The 26,335-nt window shown below is 40.6% G+C and overlaps 1 protein-coding gene and 1 long non-coding RNA gene across 2 annotated transcripts; both read right to left on the bottom strand.

Moving 5' to 3' along the window:
- Positions 1-2,996: 2,996 nt before the first annotated feature.
- Positions 2,997-24,776, bottom strand: LOC134756462 (uncharacterized). The gene is made up of 4 exons (XR_010129154.1): positions 24,205-24,776; positions 22,503-22,661; positions 9,916-13,043; positions 2,997-3,279 (listed from the first exon to the last, which is right to left on the bottom strand). It is a non-coding gene; the product is annotated as an uncharacterized lncRNA (long non-coding RNA).
- On the bottom strand, positions 15,469-16,783 carry LOC129533515 (cytochrome c oxidase subunit 7B, mitochondrial-like). Its single transcript, XM_063706711.1, has 2 exons — positions 16,589-16,783; positions 15,469-15,750 (listed from the first exon to the last, which is right to left on the bottom strand). Exons 1-2 carry the CDS (start codon positions 16,781-16,783, stop codon positions 15,469-15,471), a joined length of 477 nt encoding a protein of 158 aa, XP_063562781.1.
- Positions 24,777-26,335: the final 1,559 nt, after the last annotated feature.

Raw genomic sequence — 26,335 nt, 5'->3', positions numbered from 1 at the left:
TGAAGAGATTTATATTCAAGTGACTGCATTACTTTATTTTACCTACTGAAGTATTTAGTTCTTCAGTTTGGGGAACTTTTTTTTGCCTCTTTTTAATTGTTTTAGTTCCTTCAAGTGTCTTATGATAGATGGTTGCTCAGTTATCTTTTGATAATCCTTGTTTGATTTGAGGGAGGTGTCTGAATAGCACGAAATGGATTTTTTCTTTTATAACAAGGGAGGTTCTTTACCTGTCTAAGGGGTGGGGGGTAGATGCTAGATGGACAATAACAATAAATGTCCAACATGCTATCTGATATTGTCTCTAATGATTCTACTACTTATCCTCAAACTCATTTGATTTTTCACTTTTTTTTTTCAATGTACCCTGTGCTTCTTTCTACCTTCACAGCATTGATCATGATGATTGTCCTGCCTAACAGGCCATTTTTCCGTCTCTCTACTTGCCAAAATCCTGTGTAATCTTCAGGCTCAATACAAGACTCAACTCATTAAAAAAAATTCCCAAGTACTTTAGCTCTTTTAATTAATGTGTCTCTTTTGCTTAATGCTGATTAGAAATGTGACTTCAGGTTCATTTCAATTGCAGTAATTGCTACGATTCTGGGGGCTCCTAACACATGCTAAGCCCTGTAGTGGATATGTCATATATACTATGTCATTTAATTCTTATTTAATGGGATGAATGTTATTTTTCTTTGTTATAGAAGAAGGAACTAAATTTTGGAGCAGGAGATCATCCAGCTCAGAGACCCCTGTCCCGAAATCTGGATGGTCTCTCAAAGCTGGCTGCTCTCCCATACTCCTGCACTTCCCTCCACTCAACCCATGTCCTTGAGCCACATACTTGCAGAATCTGCCAAGACTCCAAATCCAAAGAGGCATGGTAACCTCAGGATTTGCAAAGAAGATCAAAGGTATCTAAATCAAGCAGGCAAAGTTATTTAAAGTTTTCAGAACATGTTGGAAAAAGACTAGTATGATAATCTTTATTCTGGTATACTGCTCCAGAGCTATTTGACACTGCTCCTTCTTATCAGGATAACTTTCTTCTTTGTCTGGCAAGAATATAACTGAGCAAAATACTGTTAAGTAAACATGATTTTAAATGAACCTTTCACTTCGTTCAGAGATTTCCTTAGACTGCACCTCTGACTTTGGAGATAAGCTAAAGGCACAAGTCAAAATGGTTTGCTTAGGTTTATTCCTAGTGATTTAAAAGTGATATAAAGGATAAAAATAATTATGTTATAGACGTCAGAGGTAAAATAGCGGAAAGTACAAGCCAGTGGTGTACTGTCTAGTTCGCTTCAATCAGCAGACACCTGATGTCTTTCCTCTACGCAAAGGGGCTTTAAAAGCTGCTGCCCGCAACTTCAAGTCTGTAAGCCGAAACATAGGTCTAATGCCAAACCAGATTCTGTTTCTTTTACATCATGTTCTCCTGGCTAACTAAATTTCCAGGTTAATCAGAAAGTGTTGACAACGAGTAGAACCATAAAGAAAAAATAAGTCTCAACAAACACGAAATGTTACTAATTACAGTATTAGAGTGCTTTCTGGTTTGCCAAAGCACTTTTATACATATTATCTAATTTGTTCTTCACAACTGTGTGTTGTAGAAATTATTGCGTGCATTCTATGATTATGAAATTGAGGTAGTTGATGTAACTCATATTCAGTTGTCCAGCTAGAAATGGCCAGAATTGAGAATTAAACCCAATTCCAAATTACATCTTCTCCTCCACACCAGTGCTCATGGATGCTCACATGCGCACTCATACACATCACTGTTTTTGTCGATGTTTAATGTAGCACTCTCTCTAAGCAAAATAATAAGGCAAGAAATTTATTTAACACTTCAGCCAATATTTATGAAGCTCCCACTATGTGCTATATACTGTCCTAGATGCTTAAGATAAAGCAATGAACAAATAAAAACAAACAAAAACCCCTGCCTCCTGAAACTTATGTTCCAGTGGGTAGAGACAGGCAAAAATATATATGTAATAGATAAGAAAATAATAAGGTATTCTAATAAATAATAAGTAATATGGAATAAAAGAAGAGATGGGGTGGGCACAGTGGCTCACACCTGTATTCCCAGCATTTTAGGAGGCCGAGGTGGGTGGATCATTTGAGCCCAGGAGTTTAAGACCAGCCTGGGCAATATGGTGAGACCCTTTCACTACAAAAAAATTTTAAAAAAAATTAGCAGGGCATGGCGCCATGCACCTGTAGTCCCAGCCACTTGGGAGGCTGACATGGAAGGATCACTTGAGCCTCGGAGGTTGAAGCTTCAGTGAACCGAGATTGCACCACTGAACTCCAGCCTGGATGACAGGGAGACTCTGTCTCAAAAAAAATTAAAAATAAATAAATAAATAAAAGACAGAGAGAAAGATCAAGGTTGAGAAATTTAGCATTAGGATTTGGAGAAGAGCAGGGCAATTTACAGCATTAAGTAGGATGGTCAGAGTAAGGCACTTCAAGAAGGAGAAATTTAGGCAAATCTTGAAGGATGTGAATACCTGGAGAAATATTTTTCCAGGCAAAGACTGCTAAAATGTGAAAAGATGTGATAGGTATAAAGAACATCAAAGAGGCTAGATCAGAGGACATGAGGGAGAGGAGAAAAAGATGATTAGAGGCCATGGGAGAGAGAACATGTAGGGCCACATAGACCATTATATTATGAGGACTTTGCTGTTCTTCTGAATGAGGTGGAGAGCCATGGGAGAGTTCTGAGTAGTGACATTTGAGAATGTTGAGTTGTTTTGAAGTGACAGGGCATGATTTACAGCGAAAGGATTATTTGGGCTGCTCTGTTGTAAACAAATTTAAGGGCCGGGGGAAAGAGTAGAAGCAAGGAGGAGTGAGGAGGCTATTACAGTGTATTAGTTTCCTGGAGCTGCTGTAATAAAATAACACAAACTTGGTGACTTAAAACAATAGAAATTTATTATCTCAGGGTTCTGGAGGTGAAATGTCTGAAATGAAGGTGTCAGCCAGGCTGTGCTCTCTCTGTGGCGTTTAGGTGAGACCCTTCCTTGCATCTTTTAGCCCCTGGTAGCTCCAGGTAATCCTTGGCTTGTGGCAGCATAACTCCAATTGCTGCCTCTGTCTTCTCATGGCTGTCCTCTTCCTAGGTGTATCCTCATCATTTCCCCTCTGTGTGTGTCTCTCTGTATCAAAATTTTCCCCTCCTTTGAGGACACCAGTCATGTTGAAAAAAGGTCACGTCCATGTGACCTCATCTTGATTCCATCTGCAATGACACTATTTCCAAATAAGATCACATTCTGATGTCCTGAAGGTTAGGATTTTAACACATTTGGAGAAAGCAGAGAGGGAAGGGGGAGAAACACGATTTAACCCATAACAGGCAGTAATCTAGATAAGAAATAGTAGAGGCTTAGAATAGGTTGGTAGCAGGGGGATTATGATGAGTGACTAGATTCTGGATGCATTTTGAAGCTAGAACCAGCAGAAATTGCTGCTAGATTGGATGTAAAGAGTGAGAAAGAAGCCAGAGATGACTCCAAGATATTTTACCTAACAACTGGAAGGATAGAGATACCGGAAGGTAAAACAAGTTTTTGGAGAGATAAGAGGATTAGAAGTTTAGTTTTTTTTTTTTATATTGAGTTTGAAATATTTATTTAGAAAAACAGGAATGTTGAATGGGAAGTTAGATATACAAGTCTAGAATTTGGGAGAGAGGTCTGGGTTGAAGGTGTAAGGGTTTAAATTTGTAAGTCTTTAGCATATAGAGGAAACTCAAAGCCAAGTAACTGAGGTCACCAAGGAAGGGAGTACAAATAGAAAAGATGATCAGGGTCTGAACCCTGGGCCACTCCAGCATGAAGAGGTGATAGGGGAGGAGGAACCCATAAAGGAGAAACCAGTGAGGTAAGAGAAAAACCCAGAGAGTGAGGGGTCCTGGAAGCCAAGGGAAGAGTGCAGTAAAACAGGTGGAAATGATCAACTGTGTTAAAGGCTGCAGATAGCATAGGTGACATGGAGACTGATAATTGATTATTAGGTTAGAAACAGAGGCATTTTTATGATTTTGACAAGACTTGCTATGGGGTGGTGGTGGAGAAAGCCTTTTTAGTATGGGTTCAAGAGTGAATGGGAAGAGAGGATTTGGGAACAGCAAGTAAAGAGAATGTTTTTGAGGAATGGAATGGTAGCATGTAAGAAGAGTGGAGTCAAGCAAGGTTTTCTTCTGTTTTCTCAAGTGTCGGAAAGGAGATTGCCACCCCACCCCCTTTTCTGGTTGTCCTTCTGTTCTCCCGATGCTCCTGGTCCCCTGGCCCTCAGGCACCCTTGCTCCTGCCTGTGTCTCTGAGGCTGGCTATCCTGGCTCTTCCATGCTCTGGGCTACCCTCCCCACACCCTGGCCTCCACCCCTCACCTTCATTTGTTTTTTGTTTCAGTTCCTAAAAGTTCCAATTTATAAAACTGCATCGTTTCCATTTCTAATGATGCTAAAACGGCATCATTAGATAATTTCTCTGCTTACCTCACTGAGTCTAGGCAATGATGGGCATCAGATCATGAAGATGAAAGTGCTCTGCTGACTCTAGAACCATACACATTGAGTTCACTGTAAAAATGGGATTTGAAAAATCTATCAACAGCATTCAGTGTCTTTATGAGCAGAAGATTTTTCCTCTCATCCCCATGGTCTTAGTCTTGGTCAGGTCTTCATCTCTTCTCCCCTTGTCTATTTAAGTAGTTTACTATATCATCACTCCTGGCTCATATGCTTGCTTTTTCTCTTCCACATTTCAGAATCCCCTTTCTAACATGCAAAGCTGACCCTATGCCTTCTGCTTAAATTCTTTTGTTGGCTGAGGCTATGACAAAATGGTCATTATCCTCCATACATGTACTTGGCATCTCTTTATCTTCTTTCATACTTTTTCTTTGTTTCTTGCCCATTCCTTCTGTTATTCTGTGCCTAAAATGTGATTATATTTACCCTTCATTGCTAAGTTCAAGTGACCTCTTATTCATGAAGACTTTTCTGAATCCTCCACCCAGCCCCACGCAGAACAGATTGCTCATGTCTCTATCCTCCTAAATGATTTTACAAATAAATATCTATAATAGTTTTTAAAGTGCATATCTATTTTTTTTTCTGCTACACTATGCCATCTGTGAAGGTGGAGACTCTGACTGATTCCTTTCAGCTTTCACACTACCTGGTATTATTCCTGGCACACAATAGGGGTGGTATGGTTTGGCTGTGTCCCCACCCAAATCTCACCTTGAATTGTAGAAATCCCCATGTGTCAAGGACGGGGCCAGGTGAAGATAATTGAATCATGAGGGCAGTTTCCCCCATACTATTCTCATGGTAGTGAATAAGTCTCATGAGATCTGAAGGTTTTATAAATGGGAGTTCCCCCGCACAAGCTCTCTTGCCTGCCACTACCTAAGACGTGACTTTGCTCCTCCTTTGCCTTCTGCCATGATTGTGAGGCCTCCCCAGTCATGTGGAACTGTAAGTCTATTAAACCTTTTTCCTTTATAAACTACCCAGTCTCGGGTATGTCTTTATTAACTGTGTAAGAACAGACTAATACAAAGAGTTTCACGAAATTTGTTAAATGGATCCTGCTCATTAGCTGACTGCGCTCCCCAGGGTAGGAGTAGTAGGCTGGTGGTGGGCGTTGTTGTGGGGACTTCCCTTCCTCTTCACCGTATGCTCCTTTTCTGGAGATTCTATTTATCTGGAGGTAAGGATTAGTATATATAGGGTCATTCTCTTCTAATAAAGATGTCCTCGCCACCACTATTGTCCTGGCTTCTCATGTTGTAGCAATGCAGTGAAAACACATGAAGGTCACTGCTGTCCTTGGGTCAGTGGAGAAATATTTCTGAAAGGTCATGAAGACCAGAGACAGAATGCCAGTGACTAATGTGAAGGCAAAGAGTGTATTTTTGGTGTGAATAGCTTGCCTGCTCCTTTGCAGGTGAGCAGAGACTCATTTACCCTTTCTGCATTTAAGAAACAGGTTCTCTTTGTCCCTGGCAGGGTCAGCAAATGAAATTTCTGTGTTAGAACTCAGCCAGCAAAACACAGAGCTTTTGTCTGTTAGTAAAAATGCAGTTTCCAAATACAATTCATAGCTCGAGTTATTTTCACTGCCCCAGTCCTTCTTCCATTTCACATGATGGGGCTGACTGCTCTGAGTGACCTTTAAGCCATCCCTCCTAATTAACAAGGAGCCACAAACACGGCAACCAAACCAGAAGCACTGCAGACTCCCAGAATGTCTACTATCCTGGAACAGTCTAAAATTAGGCCTCATGTTTGTGTATTTGAATTATTATAGATCCCTGGTAGCCTCAGTCATTTAGCCACTGTTTATGTGATTTCTGTGACCAAGGGAAATAAGGCAAAGGGAGACGTACATTTGATAGGACAAAAGGGTTTAAGAGGCTGCAGCATAATATGATATTTTCATTAAGGCCACATTAGGATGGGGTCCAGCCATGGCTTTTTAAGAAGTATTTTTAGCTGGGGAATGTGAAAGTTATTGGCATCTATTTATCTTTAGAAATAGAAATTTCTTATGCTGATTTTTCTCTTTATCTGGAGCCTGCATCATTGAATTGTTTCATGCAAGAAGAGGTAGCCATGTAGCATGACTGAGAGAGTACTGGGCTTGAGTCAGGGGATTTGGGTTTGAGTACTAATTTTGTCTCTTTCTTATTGAATGATTATGAACAAATTATTTATTTGCTATGAACCTCCATCACCTCTTTTTAAAATAGTGATAGGGATGGCTGCCTACTGCAAAGGTTTGTGATGAGGAGGTTTGTGATGCTACTGTTTGTGAGCTGTAAAGTGTTGTTCTCATCTAAGCCATCATGAGTAGGAAGCTGTGGGCCTTTTTTTCTGGTGGGATATCCTCTGTCTCTATGAGGCAGCAAGGGCTTGGCCATTACTGTGCCCATTTAATAATGAAGCTTGAGTCATAGATCAAAGAGGTCACCTGAGCGGTTAATCCGTACTTCTAAACACTATATTACTATGCCTCCCAATTCACTCTAAGCGTACGTGAAGGTAGACTGATTCAGCCAACACCATTTTCTATGAATCTATTCTCTGTCATTTGGAGGAATCAATATTATTTTGCTTTTGAAAAGATTTTTGTCCTTGAGAATCTTTAAGTGTTGAGATACAAACAGTTGAAGCACACAAAATAGTGAGTCCATCAATTTGCACCACAAACTGAAAGCATGAGCCAAGGAGTTAAGTATTAATTGGAAAGCCTTCTCGTAAGAGACAGAATTTAGGTCAGGTTTGACAAAAGATCATTGCAACTCATAAGCTATGTGACCTTGGGCAAGTTACCTAATTTCTCTGAACATCAAGTTCTTCATATAAAAATTCAAATATGAATATATTCTGATTAGGGTTATTATGAGGTTTAAATAAGATAATGTTCATAAAATACTTCATAAAGAGAAGATAATAAAAGCATATAAATGAACGACCAATACAACCAAATTAAATAAAAATCCAAAATCCAAAATAAAACTTTAGAAAATAACAAAAGTTAAATACATAAACAATTGATGGGAGCCATTATTATGAGCTTCGAACAACTTTATTTAAGTGCACAAGGTGGGTGGGAGTCTGCAGGCTGGGCAGTGTTTTGGAGATCAGTCCACAGACAGTAGGGCCCATACATTGGCTAAAGTTCAGAAGAGAGAAGAATGACAGGGAGGACAATCCGGTCAGGGAGATAACTCAGCCAGGACCTAAGAGCAAGGACCAAGGCAAAATATCAGTTCTAGGGACAGGACCAATATAGCAGGTGAGACGACAAGAAGATTGGGCAGGCCCAACACCCAAGGTCTGAAAGTCAGCTGCTGTGATTTAGTGGCAGATGGAGAGGGGTCAGGGCTGTTGCCATGCTGTTGGCCTCACACTGAATGGGCCAGGAGCTGAAGAAGAACAGCACCTCCTTGCTGGTGTGGAGATAAGGGGGCCCAGCTGAACCGAGAGGGTGGGGCCAGGAAGTGGGCCTGATAGGAAGACATTGCTGGCAGGAATGGCAAGAGCAGAGAGGTGTGCATCAATGAGTTAGTAGCAAGGAAGAACAAATCCATAGGCATGGTTGGAAAGGAGAATGTGTCCTAAGGTGGAGGAGTCTGGATTTTATCAAATTGGTCAAAGGAACAGTGTAGGAGTTGAACAAAGAAGAAGAGAGAGACAATGAAAAACGTGGCTTGATGAAAACTAGGTTATTGGCTGGGAGATAGATGGATTACAAGTATAGAGACAATGAACAAAAAAAACAAAGGACTGCAACTGGGGAGATCAGGGAGGTTGTGATCAGTTCTAGATACTACTGTGAAAAGTAAAACATTTAGAACCCAGGCCAGAGTTGGAGCAGGACAGGTCTCTGAGAGTTAGTTCAAGACCCTTTCTTTGCTTGCTCAGGTACTTATTCCATTCAATTAATCTTGTGCAGAAGAGAGGCTTCCAGAGAGTTCTCCTTTGGATCTACCAACAAAACAGAACTTTTGGTTTGCAGAACTAGGAAGAAAACATCATCATGAATGGAGGCTCCAGTGGCCTCTTTGTCCCTTTTAGAGTCTCTTACCTCCCAAAGAGCCCACATTCCTGCAGCTGAGGAGCAGAGACGCCTGAATGGAGTGTGAGCCCTTCAACCTCTTTCAAACAGCCAGGACTCTCTTAACTGGCATCTCCCTTTGGCAAGATGTTTGAAAATGCAGTGGGAGAGGAGAGAAAGTTTGGAAGGATGTTAATGAGAGAAAATGAGCTACCCAGAAGGGACCCTTTTCAGCAGAAGTTAGAGGGTGGAAAAGAATAATTGCAGAATATAAATATGCCTTGGAGTGTTAAGTAACAGGATTTTAGCCTCTCTCAAATCATAGGCATCTTCAGGCATTTCTGAGATGCTGTCAACACCCACTCATCACTATTTGTTTTTCCCGTGTTGTAGGGCAGTTGGAAAGTGATTTAATAATTATCTCTACTTCCTTACTAGATAGAAAAGTTTTATTGAAGCATAACATGAAATGTTAGATTCTCCATAAGGGTAACCTGATATAATAGACAAGACAGAAAATTATGACTTGAGTTCTAATCTCACGTGGATCCTTTGTAAGTACTAGGACTATAGTCACACGTAACCCTCTGGACTTTTGTTAAATCTATAAAATCATGTTGAAAGATTCCTCATAATTTCAACATTCTATAATTTTGAAATCTACAAAACTATAGAAGCAAAAACACAATGGGTCAATACTTTCAACTTAAAAATGGGTCCATTTGCCTTGTTTTTATGAAAAAAAATTTGGGACTCACTATAATTCAATTTTACCCATGGAATGAAAGGAATTGTGCTTATGTCTTTGTTTCTAACCTCTGGGTTATTATTTTCTTATGACTCATCAGACTAGTAAATGCACCAGAAAGATAAGATGATTTGATTTTTTTCCTATTTTGGATTTCTTGTCCTATATTCTTTTTAAAGATAGATGTATCTTGATTTGAGCTGATTCCAGACTACCACCGGGAATGTTGATTGAGTCTTAAAGGCAATGAATTTCAGTCTCAAAAAGGATGGATTCTAATTATTGTAGCTACTATGACTGGAGTTCAAGTTATTGGCCTTGTTGTTACCATGGTAATGATAGCTCACATTACTCAACCCAGAAGTAGGCAATTTCACCATATACTAAGTATGTTTTGGAGGTTAAAATACTCAAAAGAAAATGTGGCCTTTGAGACTGAGCTCTGGAAGATATATCTATTTTTCCTATATAATTTTCTACTTTAAAATATATTCAATCTATTGCCATGACTTCTTTCTCTAAGCAATATAAAGTAATTTATAGAAACTCAGTTTTGATTCTTACCTTTATTATAGAGAAGCTGTCTCTGTGAATTTCTTACATTCAAAAGGAAATATACTCTATTGGTTCAAGTGCTCACTACATGCAAAAACTCACATATAGTGCCTTAAGTGGATTATCTTATTTAATTCTGCAATAGACCCAGAAGATAGGTAATTTAAAAAATCATTTCCATATTACAAATAAAGGAGTTGAAGTACAGAGATTTTAATCAACTTGTCCAAGGTCACATAACTAGTAACTGGAGGTGTTGGGATTTGAACCCAGGAACTTTGTCACCACTGACCAGAGCCCATATACTTAACCACCTATAGCAATGCCTCTGGTTAAGGTCCAGCACCTGGCTGTCAATAGCTGGGATTCACCAAGAGCTCATACCTTTTGGCATCCTTTGGCCATGTGATACAGCATGGTAGTGACTTGGCAACAGAGTATATTTATTTATGGATTAATACATCTTCTGAAAAAGACAAAGAGCCTAGTAATTTGTGTTTTGTGTATGAACTATGGCTTTCCCTAATTAGAAAACTCTTATCATAAAAATTTTTCAAGACAGAAAATAGCTGGCTAGTGATCTTTATGGTATGTGTGTATGTTGCTTGAGGAGTTGGAGAACATGAAAAGAGAGAAGAGATGCTGAAGCTCTCCCCAGATCCCAAATGCCCACCACATTTTGAGTAGCCTAAATTGTTCGTCTCTTCCCCATGTATTGAGCAGAAAGACAGGAGTTGGGAATGCTCTTGCAGGCACAGTGCTGGGCTTCAGGAGGCCTAAGTCCAATATCCAGCTCTGCAATAGTTGCATACATAACCGAGGATAAGTCACTGTACCTCTTTGAGCCTCAGCAAAATGGAGGATGGAATTGGCTGGTGTATAAGTACCTTTTTATCACTAACAATCTCATTTGTGCTTTTAAATGCCCTCTTCCTTATAGTAAAGATGATGATGATGATGAATCTTGAGTGAGAATAGGATTGAAACTCTGGGCCTCTTCACCAGCTTCATTCCTGGCCTCTCTCAAAATACCTCTCTGTCTGTCTGGTCAGGCACACATATTTGCCTGTTGATGATAGTGTGGGCCTAATTGTTTCTCAGAACTTCTATGAGACTGGAGAAAACAGTTCTAGTAAGAACAGCAGTGAATTGGAAGCAAAAATTTTGTCCCAACTTGTAACTTTGGGTAAGCCCCTTCCTTCAACAAGGCTGATTCCTCCTGACTGTACAATAAGGAGTTTGATCATATGCTATCATGAGCTCTTTAGAAGGTTATCTTATGATAAACATATCTGTATTAAAAGTCCATGGAGGTATAAGAGATGTGTATTTGCAAAATTTCTCTCTAGAAGTGTTGAAAAGGCTGGCTCTGACATCTCAGTTAACTGTCCCACTATTTGGATGTGGGGTATCAATAATCAATTACCTAAGAGACATATTTCAGAATAAGATGCATAGTTAGTCATTCCAGCCCCCTCATCTCTTATGTGTCCAATTTCTTCAGACTACTCACTTTTCTTACTTCTAACTCTTTCTGACTTGTGTTTGCCTTCTACATTGCCACCAATCCTCTTGCCTTAAATATAAATCTGATCACGTTGCTTCCATAATTAAAATTGCTCAGTGATTCACTGAGTGATTCATTGTCTATAGGGTGGGTTCAAACCTTTTAACAAGGCAGAATGGGCCCTTCACCATCCACGTTTACTTAGCTGTATCTCTTGCCGTTGCTACTCTCTGTTCACACTGAAATCGTCATCATTCTTGGAAACCATTGCTATTTATCACTTCTCCATATGTGTTACCTACACTAATTTTCCCATCCGTAAAATGAGAATGCAAATATCCACATTCTTTATGATTATAAACTTAGTAGAGATATAATAGGGTATTACTTTAAGAGGTATGCTTAGAATTCCTTTTAGAGAGTGAGAGCTCTCATCGTTTAAGAAGCAGCTTATAATGGTTGTGGTTAGTGTGAAGGTGAGGTTTTTGGAAACACCTTGGATGGGCTAGAGTGAAACTAGGTAGCTAAACTGCCTTACTTAAAAGGCAATCTCAAAATCAAGGGAGAATTAAGAGACATTAAAATTAAATGCAACATGTGGACTTTTGTAATTGTGAAAATTTGGAGAGCAATTCGATATTTCATGAAGTTAAGAAATCACTTTATTTTTAGACGTGGTAATATTTTTTGATGTCCTTATCTTTTAGAGATACATACTGTATTGGTCAGGGTTCCTGAGAAAGACAGAACCAGTAGGATATATGTATGTAGATAAATAGATATGTGAAAGGGGACTCATTAGGAGAATTGGCCATTGCAATTATGGAGGCTGAGAAGTCCTGTGATAGGTCATCTGCAAGTTGGAAGCCCAGGGAAGCTGTTGGTGTTTCTCAGTCCAAGTATAAAGGCTTTTAAACCAGGCAAGTTAATGGTGTGACTCTCAATCTGAGGCTGAAGTCCTGAGAAGCCGGGAGCTGGTGCAAGTCCCAGAGTCCAAAGGCCCGAGAACCTGGAGTTCTGATGTCCAAGGGCAAGAGATAAAAGTACCCCAGCTTCAGGAGAGAGAGAGTGAATTCACCTTTCCTCTGCCTTTTTGTTGTATCTGGGCCCCTAGATACAACAAAACAACATTGGATGGTGCCCACCTACCTTGAGGGCAGCTCTTGCCCAGAGAGTTCACTGACTCACATGCCAATCTCCTCCAGAAACACCCTCACAGACACATCCAGAAATAATGCTTTACCAGCTGTCTAGGTATCTGTGTTAGCTAACCAGTGCTGTGTAACAAATTACCACACACTTAGAGGCTTAAAACAACACACATTGATTATCTCACAGTTTCTGTGGATCAGGTCTGAACATGCCTTAGCTGGGTTCTCTGCAAGGCTGTAATTAAAGCGTCCAACAGGGCTTGGGTCTTGTCCAAGGCTTAACTGAGGAAGGATCCACTTCCAAGCTCACGCAGTTGTTGGCAGAATTCAGTGCCTTGCAAGCTACCAGACTGAGGATCTTGGTTTCTTGCTGGCTGTCAGCTGAAGGCTGCCCTCAGTTCCTTGCCATATAGCCCTTTTAAATGGGATACTCACAACATGGCAGCTGGCTTTTTCCAATCAACAAGGGAGAGAATCTCCTAGAAGGATGGATATTACAGTCTTATGTACACACAATTGGTTAGGGGGAAGTCACACGTTCTGCCCACACTCATAAGGAGTGAACTACATAAAAGTACAAACACCAGAAAATAGGAATGGTGAGAATCACCTTACACTCTGTTCACCATACACACTGAATTTTTAATGAATGAAGTATTATTATTCCTGGGAATAATAATGTGTCTAGGATTTTCTTTAAAATGATCCAGTTATGGTAGGAAGTGAGAGACATTGATTTAAAATTTTAATCACACATTGGCCCTTGTTGAAGCTAAGTACCTGATTGATTGCACTCTTTTCTTTTGCATCTGTTTGCTAATTTTCATAATAAAATGCAAGGCAATATCAAATACATTAGTTGGGAGAAGGAACTCAGAAACAGGAGGAGTTACAAGGAATATGAGCACCCTAAGAACCCTTGGAGATATTGAGAAGAACCCCAAGTTTCCTAATGTACGTAAGATGGACATTCAAGCCCATTTTTACTTAAATGTTAAAAGACAAGATGACTTCAAAAAGCTGGAGAACTTAGGGACAGTCAGGGGCTGACATTTAGGTTATACAAGGCTTAGAAGAACCACCTGGTATATGATAGGTGTTAATAGTGGGTCACTCTTGTTACTTGCTACAGGGTGCTATTGGAGGTATAGAAATAAGCCCACATGGGTCTTGTTCTTCTTGAAGACTCTGTCCTTGCTCTTTCTTTCTCTCTCTGCCAGCCTCCATATCATATATTATTTTCATGCCATCTGTAGGATCCACATGGCACTAAATCTATTGTAAAGACTTGGTATAATTGAGTCCATGTAAATATACCAATATAACAGAGGAAGTGCTTTCACTGCCCCATAAGTGACATTCAATTGTGCCCTCTTGATCTCTGACCTTCTCACTGAGATGTAAAGTACCAGAGATGAAGGTTAGTTGATCAACTAGTGATCAACTCTGGCCCTCCATGCTGCCCTCTCAGTCTCTGGAAGAACAACAGATGGGATCCAGATGGCCATGTTAGTCCACAGTGCTTTAATTAGTGGTACAGTCCTACCAGCAGAGGAGGAAATTTTATAGATATTCCTTAGAAGGCCAGTGTTAGGGGAGGGAGGAAAAGGAATGAAGCCTTGCCTCATCACAGAAATCCCTCTCAAATTAGCAAGAACACAAACATGGGTAATTAGAGGAAATGCATACTGGAGTGCTTGTTGTTATTCCCGTGGCCGCCTGTTAACTTGCGGCACTTATCTCATTAGCAGACGGTGAGAGAATACTCTGTCCCAGGGTCTTGCACATCCTGGAATTGATGTGCTTTCAGAAATGAACTGGGTGCCGAGAAACTGATCCAAACAGGAAGGAATCAGATGCATTCCGAATCAGAATCTCTGATGCGTTCCCATGTGGCTTCATTACTTAAGGTAACCAGAGAGTGAGCGGGTGGGAAACAAGGAGGCGGGGTCCTCATTTTAAGAAAAAATATCATCAAGAATTCAAGGACTCTGGAAGTGAGTCAAATCCCATTGAAATCCCTAATTTGCACATTCAGATTAATCACATGTGAAAAAAATGGAACAGCAAATAGTCCACAATGACCTAGAAAGAATTATTTAATGACTTACTGTCTGCAAACTAAATGTTTAACTTGTGGATGGGAGGGAATTTGATAGAGATTTCACAGTATCCCCTATGGTCTTCTTTTTTTTTTTGAGACGGAGTCTGGCTCTGTCGCCCAGGCTGGAGTGCAGTGGCGCGATCTCGGCTCACTGCAAGCTCCGCCTCCCGGGTTCACGCCATTCTCCTGCCTCAGCCTCCAGAGTAGCTGGGACTACAGGCGCTCTCCACAACGCCCTGCTAAGTTTTTGTATTTTTTTTTTAGTAGAGACGGGGTTTCACCGTGTTAGCCAGGATGGTCTCGATCTCCTGACCTTGTGATGCCGCCCCCCTCCGCCTCCAGAAGTGCTGGGATTACAGGCGTGAGCCACCGCGCCCAGCCTTCCCTATTGTCTTCTTATCCCTCATCACACACACACACACACACACACACCCTTTACTTTTTTCCCAGGTTCTCTGTGACTTCTTTGAACTGAGAAATTATGTATTTCTCTATTACTAAACAATCTATTAATTTCTAACTACTCATTTATTTCCACAAAGATGGATAGAGAGCTTGATATGTGCAAGTTACTCTGACAGGGGTTGGAAAAGCAAAGATGAATGAGACATTGACTCTGATTTTTAACAAGCTCATGGTCTAGGCAGAACTTAGAATTTACCATTTTTGTTTGTTTGTTTTTGAAGGTTTCAAATTTATTTCTTCAATAATGCCATATCTTAAGGGTATACAGTGCTTTCACTTGGCATTGATTATGAGGTATTTTTTTAAACAATTCAATACTATACCAGCTGGGATGATTACTGATCTCTCCGTTTCTTTAGGGTGACTCTGCCAACAGCGGACAGGTTCCCTTTTACTGTGATTTGTGTTGCTACATATGTCCATACAGCAATACAGACAGTGTCTCCACTAGCTAATACAGCATTACCGTCTTTATCATGAAAATCAGATATACGTTTCTGGTGGCTCTGCCTTGCCATTGTTTGCCAAATGCTTGGAACATGGAGACGACTTAGTGAATTTTTGACCAAGGGAAACGTCGTGAAGGTGAAGATAGAACTGAGGAAATGCAGCTGCTGCTTTGGTGCAAATTCACTTCAGGTACCTTTGAAGAGTGCTGAAACACAAAAGCCACTCACACTTTACTTTTTTTTTTTTTTTTTTCCTGGGACTGAGTCTTCCTCTGTTGCCCAGGCTGGAGTGCAGTGGCATGATCTCAGCTCACTGCCATCTCCACCTCCCAGGTTCAAGTGATTCTCCTGCCTCAGCCTCCCAAGTAGCTGGGATTACAAGCACCCATCACCATGCCCAGCTAATTTTTTGTATTTTTAGTAGAGACAGTGTTTCACCATGTTGGCCAGGGTGGTTTAGAACTCCTGACCTCAAGTGATCCGTCTGCCTTGGCCTCTCAAACTGCTGGGATTACAGGCGTAAGCCACTGCACCCTGCCTTCAAACTTTACTTTTAAGGATAAAATAACATGCACCACCAAAATAATATTTGTTACTTATTGTGTGCCTACAGTAGATAAGGAACTCACATGTTGTCTCATTTAATCCCCAGATAGTCCTACAAAATATTGATAAAATGATAAATGATTCCCATTTTACACATGAGGAAACAGTTATTGGTAGATTTGGGCAACAGTTCTAAGAACAATGGCTCTAATATAGTAAGTGCTTACATCTTAGTTGAAGGACATGCATGGGTAAGTCACCCAGCAAGTGAGCGAAGACTCTGAACTTGAATCCGGTTCTACCTTCCCGTGCTTGTTTTATTACCTGCCATTTTTTCTTACTCCATCATCTGAATGCTCAGGATAGATGAGGACTTAAACAAAAAGGGGAAAATGTCCCTAAAATTTTGGGCCATCCTATAGAAACATGTGAGCACTCATGACCAGCAGAGTCACCATACAGCCAATTGAGGTGACACTCTGAGCAGTGACTTAGTGGGATTCTTTCGCTGTAGGTTAACTACAGTCCGAGGGGCATACAGCTGTGGAAAAGATGATTTAGTTAATTTGCAGTAAAATAGAACAGAATAGAAATATGCTGTCAGTCTATAAACACCTTCTCCAACTCCCTTAGCAAAGGGATTCCCTTCTTCCATACCCACCCCTCATATTACCCTTTAGTGATAAGTGTTTTCTTTTTGATTGCCTGATAATTGAAAGCAGTTTACATGTTTGGATAAATGTAAATATGTGGGAGCAGAGAGACAGCTACAGTATGCCCTGTTCAGGGACTCTCACATTCTATAAAGTTCCTGGGCCTGAACCAGAGAGACTCATAATTCAGCCTCCACAGAAACCCTGCTCTGTGGTCAAGCAGCTCAGAACAATAAGCAGATGAAGCCAATGGAAGTCAAGATTATTTGTTGAGGAAGTCTAGGCTTTTCAGAGGCTTAGGTTTTAGCACCAAGTAGAACGTAAAGAGAAGAAAACTACAGAACGTGAGAGATCTGTTTTGGCCCTACCTATTTGTTTTCTTTTTCATTTTGGCTGTTGTTGGGCCCCTTAAGAGGTACCATTTTGGTTCCTTTTGGGTCTTGCTCTTTGCTGATGATTAGCAATGATATAAGGTGAAAGTTGGTAAGACTTAGGTCTCCCAGAGGTTTGGCATAGAAAAACTGAGAACAAAAGGCTTTGAGACCCAAAGAGTAAAACTCCAATAATGAACTAATAAGCATTAGGATAGATTTTTGGAACAAAGGATTTACCCAGCACTTCTTTAAGTCACACCATGAAATTGTCTGTTTGATTACAAAATCACCTTTCTCATAACAAATATTTTAAGCCCAGAGAAAGAGAGGCATGGATTAAGCAATGAACTCAGAGTCAAGACACCTACGTCTTTTCCAGACTCTGCTTCTAACTAGCCGTGTGTCTTAGGTGCTGTGAAACCTTAATTTTCTGCTTTGTTAAGTGAGTATATTTGACTACATGCTCTAAAATGATCACATTCTCAAATGTTTGTTGTCAGAAGCAACTAATGGAAATGGAGGGTGTCTGGCTCTATCTTAAATTGTAACTGTGACAATTTGAAACCATCTCTTTTTAACATGCCTCAGTTTTCTCATCTGGAAAGTATGTCTTTTTAAAAATTCCTTCTTTCTATCCCAGGACTCTTAGTGGTGGACCTATGTAGGGGAAGGCCCATAAGTCATCCTGACTTGGCTGACAGTTCTGTTAACAAGCAATCATACAGGTCTGGCAGTCCTCGCCACTCCTAGGTGCTCTACGTAAAAGGGTAAAGAGTTCTTGCCTGCAGTTCTGGAAGAACTGCCATTTCCCTAACCACACAGGAACATTTAATAGGAATCTAAGTGTTCTATTTGATAAAGACCAATTCAATTCCAGATGATTTTGACTACATAAGACTCCTCCCTATTGCATTAACAACAGCGTGTTCTGCCCTAGAAATCCTTTAATATCTACCTGAGACCATCAATTTTCAAATACGAGCTTGGATCAGAGCTCTGGCAGGGCAAATAGGAGAGACATGGTTTTGCATAAACAGGAGCTTATATTTGGGAAGAATACATTAACCTTTCCCAATGCAAATGATACATGCTTTCCACAATCTTGTGACAGCCCGAGCCCTTAAAGGGGCAAGGGACAGTAATTGCCCCCCAAAGTATGCTCTGTGCTCTGCAAGATGACCTTAAGGCTAAAAAGGAAGGTTTCCATAATGCCATGTCACTGGGCCAATTTCATTTCTCCTTTTCATTAATGACGAGTTTATCAGTTCACCAGCCTCAATAAGTCTTTCAGGAATTTTTTTTGAATTCAAAGACGGGGATTGTGCAAGACCTGCTTCTGGAGGGATTGTAAGAGAGCACCTAAATATGCTTATTAAGAAATAAAGAGGACACATTTCTTCTACAAAACTGGTAATAAAATAATTTCATGTAAATATGTATTTTTAAAAAATTAGCTCTTGATATATTCTGTTATATTATTATTAAGATCCAAATAACCTGATGAACATAATTCTCAAATTCTGATGCAGTTAACTATTCCCTGTCAGCGGTAAGTGGATGATGCGTACACTCATTTCCCATTCTAAAAGGTTCATGTTATTAACTTTTCCTTTATAGACCTTTCCTCTTGACTCAGGGCAATGAAAAGTGAAGGACTTTTGTGGCATCTGACTACCAGGGTGATCTCCTTCATTTCAGAGCAGAGGGTGGTATGTAAGGGTGCTGGTATGTGTTCATTTTGGATGAGGGAGAGTTTCTAATTACTCACTTTTGAGTGTAAAAAATACAGACCAGAAATGAGTGACAACCATATTCGGACCATCAATGAATTCATATTAATGGAAGCACTAGGCTCAGGGAAGTTTCTCTTATCATATGTGACTACAGATTAGACCAGTGGCTCTCAAAGTGTGGTCCCCAGACCAGACCAGCAGCATCAGCATTACCTAGGAACTTATTAAAAATGTAAACTCTCTGTCCCCACCTAGTGAGTCAGAAACTCTGTTGGTGGGGCCAACAATCTGTAGCTTAACAGGCCCTCCAGGTAATCCTGATGCATGCTAAAGCTTGAATTCTTACTCTTTTTGCTCTTCTGGTTTTTTACATCTATCTCGCTGTGCTCACTCCTTCTCATCGCAGTGGCTCATGCTACACAGCCAGGGTCAGTGAAAATCAGAAGTATTGGACTTCAGCCCTAGTTCCTTCTCTAACTAGCTCTAAATCTTTGAGAGAGATTATGCAAACTTCTGTTTCCTTAGCACAAAAAATATCATGATAACATCTGTTCTGCTGACCTTATAGACTCATATTAGATAAGTATCAAATAAGACACATGAAAGCATTTTAAACTGAAAGGGGTGAGACAATATATGATAAGAATGATGCTAGTCACGGTTATTGTGTCTACGTTCTTCTTACACAAAGACTCAGATAAACCCTTCATAGGAAATCAGTCTACATGTATTATGCAGCGTATATTAATATTATTTAAAAGACAGTGCTAAAAACTAGGGAGTCTTGAGATAAAGAAGAGATATGACTCTTGCCTTAGCAGAATTTCAAAACTAGTTGGTGGGAGGCATTATAAGCACATACAATGTATCTTCAAAAGACCCACAACAACACATAATTATTGGGCAGATGGCATGTAGAATCAGGTGTGATTCATTCACTCCAACGTTGCAGCCTTCTTTGGGTCATAGACCCACCCTTTGAGAATCTGATTTTTAGAATTGTTTAGCACAATAATTCTAGGGATCCTTTACCTAGAAAAGTGCACCTATGCATTACGACTCAAAATATGTGTAAAAATACAATTTTTAGATATTGATAGACTCTCTTGAAATGTACTTACAGACTTCTAGATTAAGAACTCCCCTGGTTTTGAAGCAGATAAGAGACAATGATTAGCAAAAAGAAGGAAATTTGGTTTTCCCTGCAAGCTCTTTGAGAATCCTGTGGTTGGTAGTCTCTGGGCTTCTCCTGTGACTCACTTTAACCAGCAATAATGGTGGAGTTAATATGGTGCCTGTTCAGGACTGGAGCCATAATAGGGTGCGGAAACTGTGCTTTTGTGGTTTTGGGAGCCCTAAGCTGCCATATAAGAAGTCTACCTTGCTAGAGAGAACATCTAGAGAGGCCAAGTTATGAGAGAAAGAGAGAGACTCAGTCCTACCAACATCCCAGATGAACTCAGCCCTACCAAGGCATGTGAATGAGCCATCTTAAGTGTTCCCACCAGTGACGTCCCCAGATAACTATAGCCCCGGCAGACTCCATGTGGAGAAGAAATGTCCAGCTGGACACCCAGTCAATTCATAAAATCATGAGAGATAATAAAAACTATTCTTGTGTTAAGCCACTAAGTTTTGGGTGTGATTTGTTATGCAGCAGTAGATGTCAGAAACAAATGGCTAGAACAAAAATAAGAAATTGGGAATTAAATGAATTATGTTCCGAAAATAATGTGAAGATTGATGGGCCTAGAACAGTCAACACAGAAATTTATGTGAGAAGTAGGATAGTAGAAATGAGGCATGCCAAGTTCATCCTAGGCTTTAAGAGTTACAGGAAATTACTGTGTTCTCAGGCATCTCTTGTATCTGGAAGCAGGATGTACGTCACTTTCTAATAGGCTTATCTTTTGGGTGAGGTGGAGTAAAGGGTATTAAGGGAGATGCAAAAACAATCACAGTCTACACTGATTCATATGTGAAACATGGAACACGGACCCAGGCTTGCTCTAGCCTAGGGAGAGCTTTGCTTTATGAGCACTGGGGAGGCAGGAAGCATCTGATACTTCTTTGGGTTCCCTATTGGTTCTCACTTGTTTATTCCCATAATTTTCAGAAAAAGACCTTGCTTCTAGCTTTTAGAAAATGGGAGAAACATTCCTCTTTGGAGTAATTCACAAAGACATATTGATTGCCCCTGCTGGAGGCCTTGAAAGAGGAGACAGGAAAGGCAAAGACTAGAGATCTATTCTTTCATTTGGAATGCAACTATCATCAGCTACTTTCACAGGACAATGGAGCACTCCCAAAACTGGCACTCAAATTGGCCAATCTGAGCACATTACCAGGGCCAGCAATATGTGCAAATTTGAAATTGGAAAAGGGACAGTGCTTGGGGTGGCATAAAACTAGGGACAAAGTCAGAAATTCTTGGATGCCACTTCTAACATCCTGCCCCAACCACAGCTACTGAGAGCCTATGTGGAGTAATGGCAGAAGTCTTACTCTCAGAGACACTGGAGTTTTGTTCTGGTGCTATTATTAATCTGCAACAGGGATCTTGTTAAAGTGTAGATTCTGATATATTAGGTCTCGGGCAGGGTCTGAAATTCTGCATCACTGGCAAGCTTCTAGATTATGCCAGTGCTGCTGAGTGGATCATACTTTGAGTAGCAAGGGACCAACCAGCAGATTCCCTTAGGCCATCTTTCAGGTTCGTGATTCTGATTCCATTCTTTGACTCTCGAAATCATGAACACTCCATTTCCCTACTACCTCCTCTAAAACACAAACAGTTCACCAAGTAAAGATGCTTATGAAGTTTCCAATGTTTGTCAGATGTTTGTCAAGCTTAAGAAACCAAGCTCTATACACTGACCACATGCAAATGTGTAGCTCTTACCCTGACCTACATGGGCCCTGAGATGTGTGTCTTGTGAGAGAGGTAACATTTGGATTCTTTCCCAGGCAGCCAAACCATACCATGCAAAAAGAATTTGAATCCGGAAAAACAATGAAAAACTTTTCTTTTAGCAAATCAGCTCAGTAGAGCAGCACCCAACACTGCAAGTTATCCTCCTAGCAATTAGCATGCAAATGACTTTTGACACCCATTTGCTAATGTCAGCTTAATGCAGACATATGGGAGGATATTGAAGTAGAAAGCTACTGCCCTTTTAGATGACAGCAATTATTATTACATTTGCAGGAACTCCTTTCTGTGTTCCCATAGCAACTCAGATCAATTTAGCTTTACTGATACACTGAACACGTTTAGTTTTGGAGAGGGAGTAGTAAGGCCATCCTCAAGTAGAAATAAGTAGTTGGCCGCACAATCTGTCATTTCACCCCCACTTTCACCCTACTCACCTTGTATGAAATTCCCTCTTTATGGGAGTTGCAATGCTGCTTTTTAGTTCAGGCCAGACATATTTTAGTCTTATAAAAATATACATTTTTTATTCCAGAACCTTGCCGCCATTTCACCATCACTTTGGAAAGCTGCTAAGTTGTGTTAGTATAGACAGAATACAACTGTTTCTTCATTATCCTGTCACTTATTGAACATGCATATTTTCTATTTCATTTATTTGGAGTTTGAAGGATTTTCTTACCTGTGAGAGTTCCCGTTCCCAATGTATATGCTCCTGTGAAGAGATTTATCGCATTACAGATAGCTCTAGGCTGGAAGTCAGGATATTGTGGTCTCACTTGGGTTTCGTAACTGAGGAATGGTGATACCTTTCTGGAATCACTTCCTTCTTCTCGGCCTCCTGCAAAATGGAAAGATAAGAATAGGTCTTGCTAGAGTATCTCCTTTCTACTAGTAATATCTCTTGACTGTAAAACAGCAAATATTAGCATTTGGGATGGTGAGGTCAAGGTATGCATTCTCACGGATGAAGAAATGTAGAAAACGATTCTGTACCATCCCCTCTGTCTTTCTCCATCTTTACCTTGCCCCTCTGTCTCTAACAAGAATTTCCTTCTACATTCCCAATTACACAGCAAAATTTCCATGTCTACTGACAGAAAGCAGCTTAGCTTGGAAGGGAATGTATGGGGAAGAGGGGGTTACTGAAAGCATATAGACCCCATACTGAACTGCCCTGTAGCATTTAGATGTTTGGAAAATCAGTTACTCAAATGTAGATTGGAGATATTGAATGGTGTGAGTATGGGTATAGACCCCATCATGTGGGCTTCTTTGATCACTCATAGAACACCAGTTTTCCTGTCTGTTTTATTCCTGGCTCAGCCTAAACATAGGAGTAGCTATTTAACCTTTTTTTCCCCCAAATCTTAAATGGGTTTGTGCATCCTCTGGAAACCCAATTTTACTATTACCCTGTACTTGGCATCCATAATTTAAAACTGACATATAAGTTAGGCATCTCTTAATAAGGAACTCAGGCAGATTGAAAATCAAAATGATCTATTCCATTACAAATTTAGGCAGTATAATAACAGGATTCATCATTATCTCCTATATGCACATTTTTTTTCTGTTTTTATGTGTATCACTAGGCATAGCGCAGTGAATAACCACCCCCCGACTTCCCTGCAGCACCCGTCATTAGTGTGAGGGAGTCCTGGGGGGTCTATGGCAACATATTTTATTTTCTCATTTGATCCTCACTTCAGCCTTTCAAAGCTGTGTTCTTTTCTTCAGCCTCAAGGGAATTCAGGGTACTCAAAAAACTAGGTCACAAATTGCATCCATCTCTTAGAAGAAAGGAGTGAAATGACATTGTTGTTCTCTCTGCTCCTCTTATCCAGAGATAACAGTGAGTACGTGCTGCTTCAGAGGAGTAATTATGAATGTGTGAAAATCTACTGTGATTCAATGACAGTGCACATTAGTCAAAAACCCTTTAGAGGAGCTGAAGCTTATAGTCTACCTAAAGCCAAAAACCTCTAGACCTGGGGACTGAATGGATAATGAAATTTAATCACAGTCATCCTGTGAGTCAGAGGTGAATAAGCTTGCAGCCCTGGGAGTGATCCAGGTGCTTATGGCCTTGTCTCAGGCAAAGAGATCTCTTCAGTAGCTGTGCGGTGAGAAGGGCTTCTCCAGCTCCTCTCCCTCTCATGGATTTTTACCTATACCAGCACCATTCTCATCCCGTGAAAATGAGATTCCAAGGAGCTCCTCCTCATATTGCAAATTAAGCACCTGGTAACCCTTGATATTTTGGATATATCTCAGTTCCCTGGCCCATATGTGGAGTCCTGGCTTAAGAAAAGTTTGCTATTTTGGAGAACTTCTTTGACTAATGAGGGTGAAGAAGGAAAAGGAGGGCAAAAATGTCATACCTGCCTGGCCTTTCTCCCTGGCCCTTTCTGGCCTTGAACAACAGATCTGCTACACAGGCTTCTGAGCACAGAGCCCACTCATCGCCCCCCGCCACAGCTCTCAGTTACAGCCATACAGCCATCTTCATGATTAGCTCTGGACAACTATGTTCCTGTTTCTGAATGCCTTAAAGGGACCCTAGGAGAAGGTCAAGCAAGGTGGGGCACCCATGCATGGTGGCAAGATGTGTGGGTACTCTGAACTATGCTATCTGAAAAGCCAGGTTGCTGTTTGCTAGTAGGCAGCACAGAGTAGTGGACTCAGCAGAGCACACAGCTATGACAGTAGGCTTTGGAGAGTCAGGTAGAGAAGTGCATCGTGACAAAATAGCCACCAGTTATACCTGTGTGTGTATGTGACTTATCCAAGATCACTAATTAGTGGCTGTGTTTATTCTAGTTAGAAAACCTCCTGAACTCACTACCCTATGAGATTTCCATTAGAACTTTAATTGCAATTGGCTTAGAGCATTCTAAAGCTGTTTTCAAAGCAAGACTTTGAAATCCCTTTGTCAGACCCTGTTCCTCCACCCCTAGACTGGATTCCCCAGGTGACACTAATGGGGAGTGAGGTAAAGGAAGGTGTCATTACAAGTTTCCCACCTCCAGGGGATGCTCTATCTTGGGCAAAGACCTGCAGAACCCTCTGAGGCACATGGTGGATTTTAGATCAGGGACACTGCTGCCCCCCACATGTGTCCCATGAAAGTAGATAAAACGATTGATCTCAGTATCCTTTCCCATCCCAGGGGCATTGGGTCAAGGTTGTTTAAAGATCATGTAGTTTCCAAGTAGTTTAGAATTCCTGCTTATCTCTCCCCATTTCATCACTCAGCTTTAGAATGTTCTTCATTCAGCTTTAGAATGCTGTAAGCCAATTGCAATTAAAGTTCTAATGGAAATCTCATAAAGTAGTGAGTTCAGGTTTTCTAACTAGAATAAACACAGCCACTACTTAGTGATCTTGGCTAAGTCACATACTTTTTTTGCAGCGATCTATATACAATGTAAAGCCTGCAGGATTAAAACAGAAATAAAATCCTTAACACTTCTAATATCCTACGAGTGTAAATGATCATTCCCATGCAACCCCCTACAAACCCTCATCACCACCCCAAATTCAGCTCATCAGAAAGAATTAGCACATACTTAATATTTATTTCTCCTGTTTTTTTCTCTTGAAGAATTGTGAAGTTATAGAACTTGAGAGTTGAAATGGGTCCCAGGAAGAAAATGGCAGTAGCTGTGCAGTGGATGTCTCCCTCGCTGTGTGAAGAAAATGTGTATCTCTAGATCAAAGAGGCAAGAGCCGGTCATCATTGCCAGTTTTCAGATCAGGAATTGGAGGACTTTAGAAGAAAGCACAGGTGGCTTCTTACCCCTAGGACAGGTTATGGCATTTTCCTCTGTCAACCTCAGTCTCTTGTTGAGCTATTCCCCTAAACAGTGATTCCTTCTCCCCAACCTATATTCTCTTCTTTGCCCTGCTCCATCTAAAATCTGCTCTCAGGCCCTTCCCTGCACAAATTCTTCATTCCAACTAAAGTATATGCATTAAAATTTTACTCTACACCGAAGGCTTTGGAATTTAACCTCATTTCATGCCTAGGGAACACATTATAGGGGCAGATCCATATTTGAGCATAGGCTTCTCCACAGAAATCCTCCCCGCTCCAGCCACATCCTCCCCACTCCAGTCTTGCTGTGGATAGCACAGACAAACCATGTGTCCAATGTGGGATCCAAGTGAAAAGACAAAAGGACTCGATGTCACCTTTTTGGACCCATTCTCTTAAGCTGAGGGGACATTTCTAGACTTCTGTTAAATGTTATTTCTTTGGCACCTTCCACACTGAGAGTAAAGATGCTGACTTAAAGGTTCTACATTTTACAAAAAGCTAGAGATGTTCTTTTTAATCTCACTAAATGTGTATTTGAAGAGCCTCAAGAATTCACGTTTCTAAAGAGACACATTGCCCTCGTCCTGTCTCCTGTCCTGTGAGGTTTTACGTCAGCCCACCTTTATTGTCTTTGTGTGTCATCTCTCAGTGGGCTCTCTGGAGCCAAGATGAGGACACTCTTTTCAAGCACT

Source organism: Gorilla gorilla, chromosome 1, assembly GCF_029281585.2.
Source record: "Gorilla gorilla gorilla isolate KB3781 chromosome 1, NHGRI_mGorGor1-v2.1_pri, whole genome shotgun sequence".
Classification (NCBI taxonomy): Eukaryota; Metazoa; Chordata; class Mammalia; order Primates; family Hominidae; genus Gorilla; species Gorilla gorilla.
Note: the sequence above shows the minus strand (reverse complement) of the source record. Positions and strands in the feature narration are given on the sequence as shown.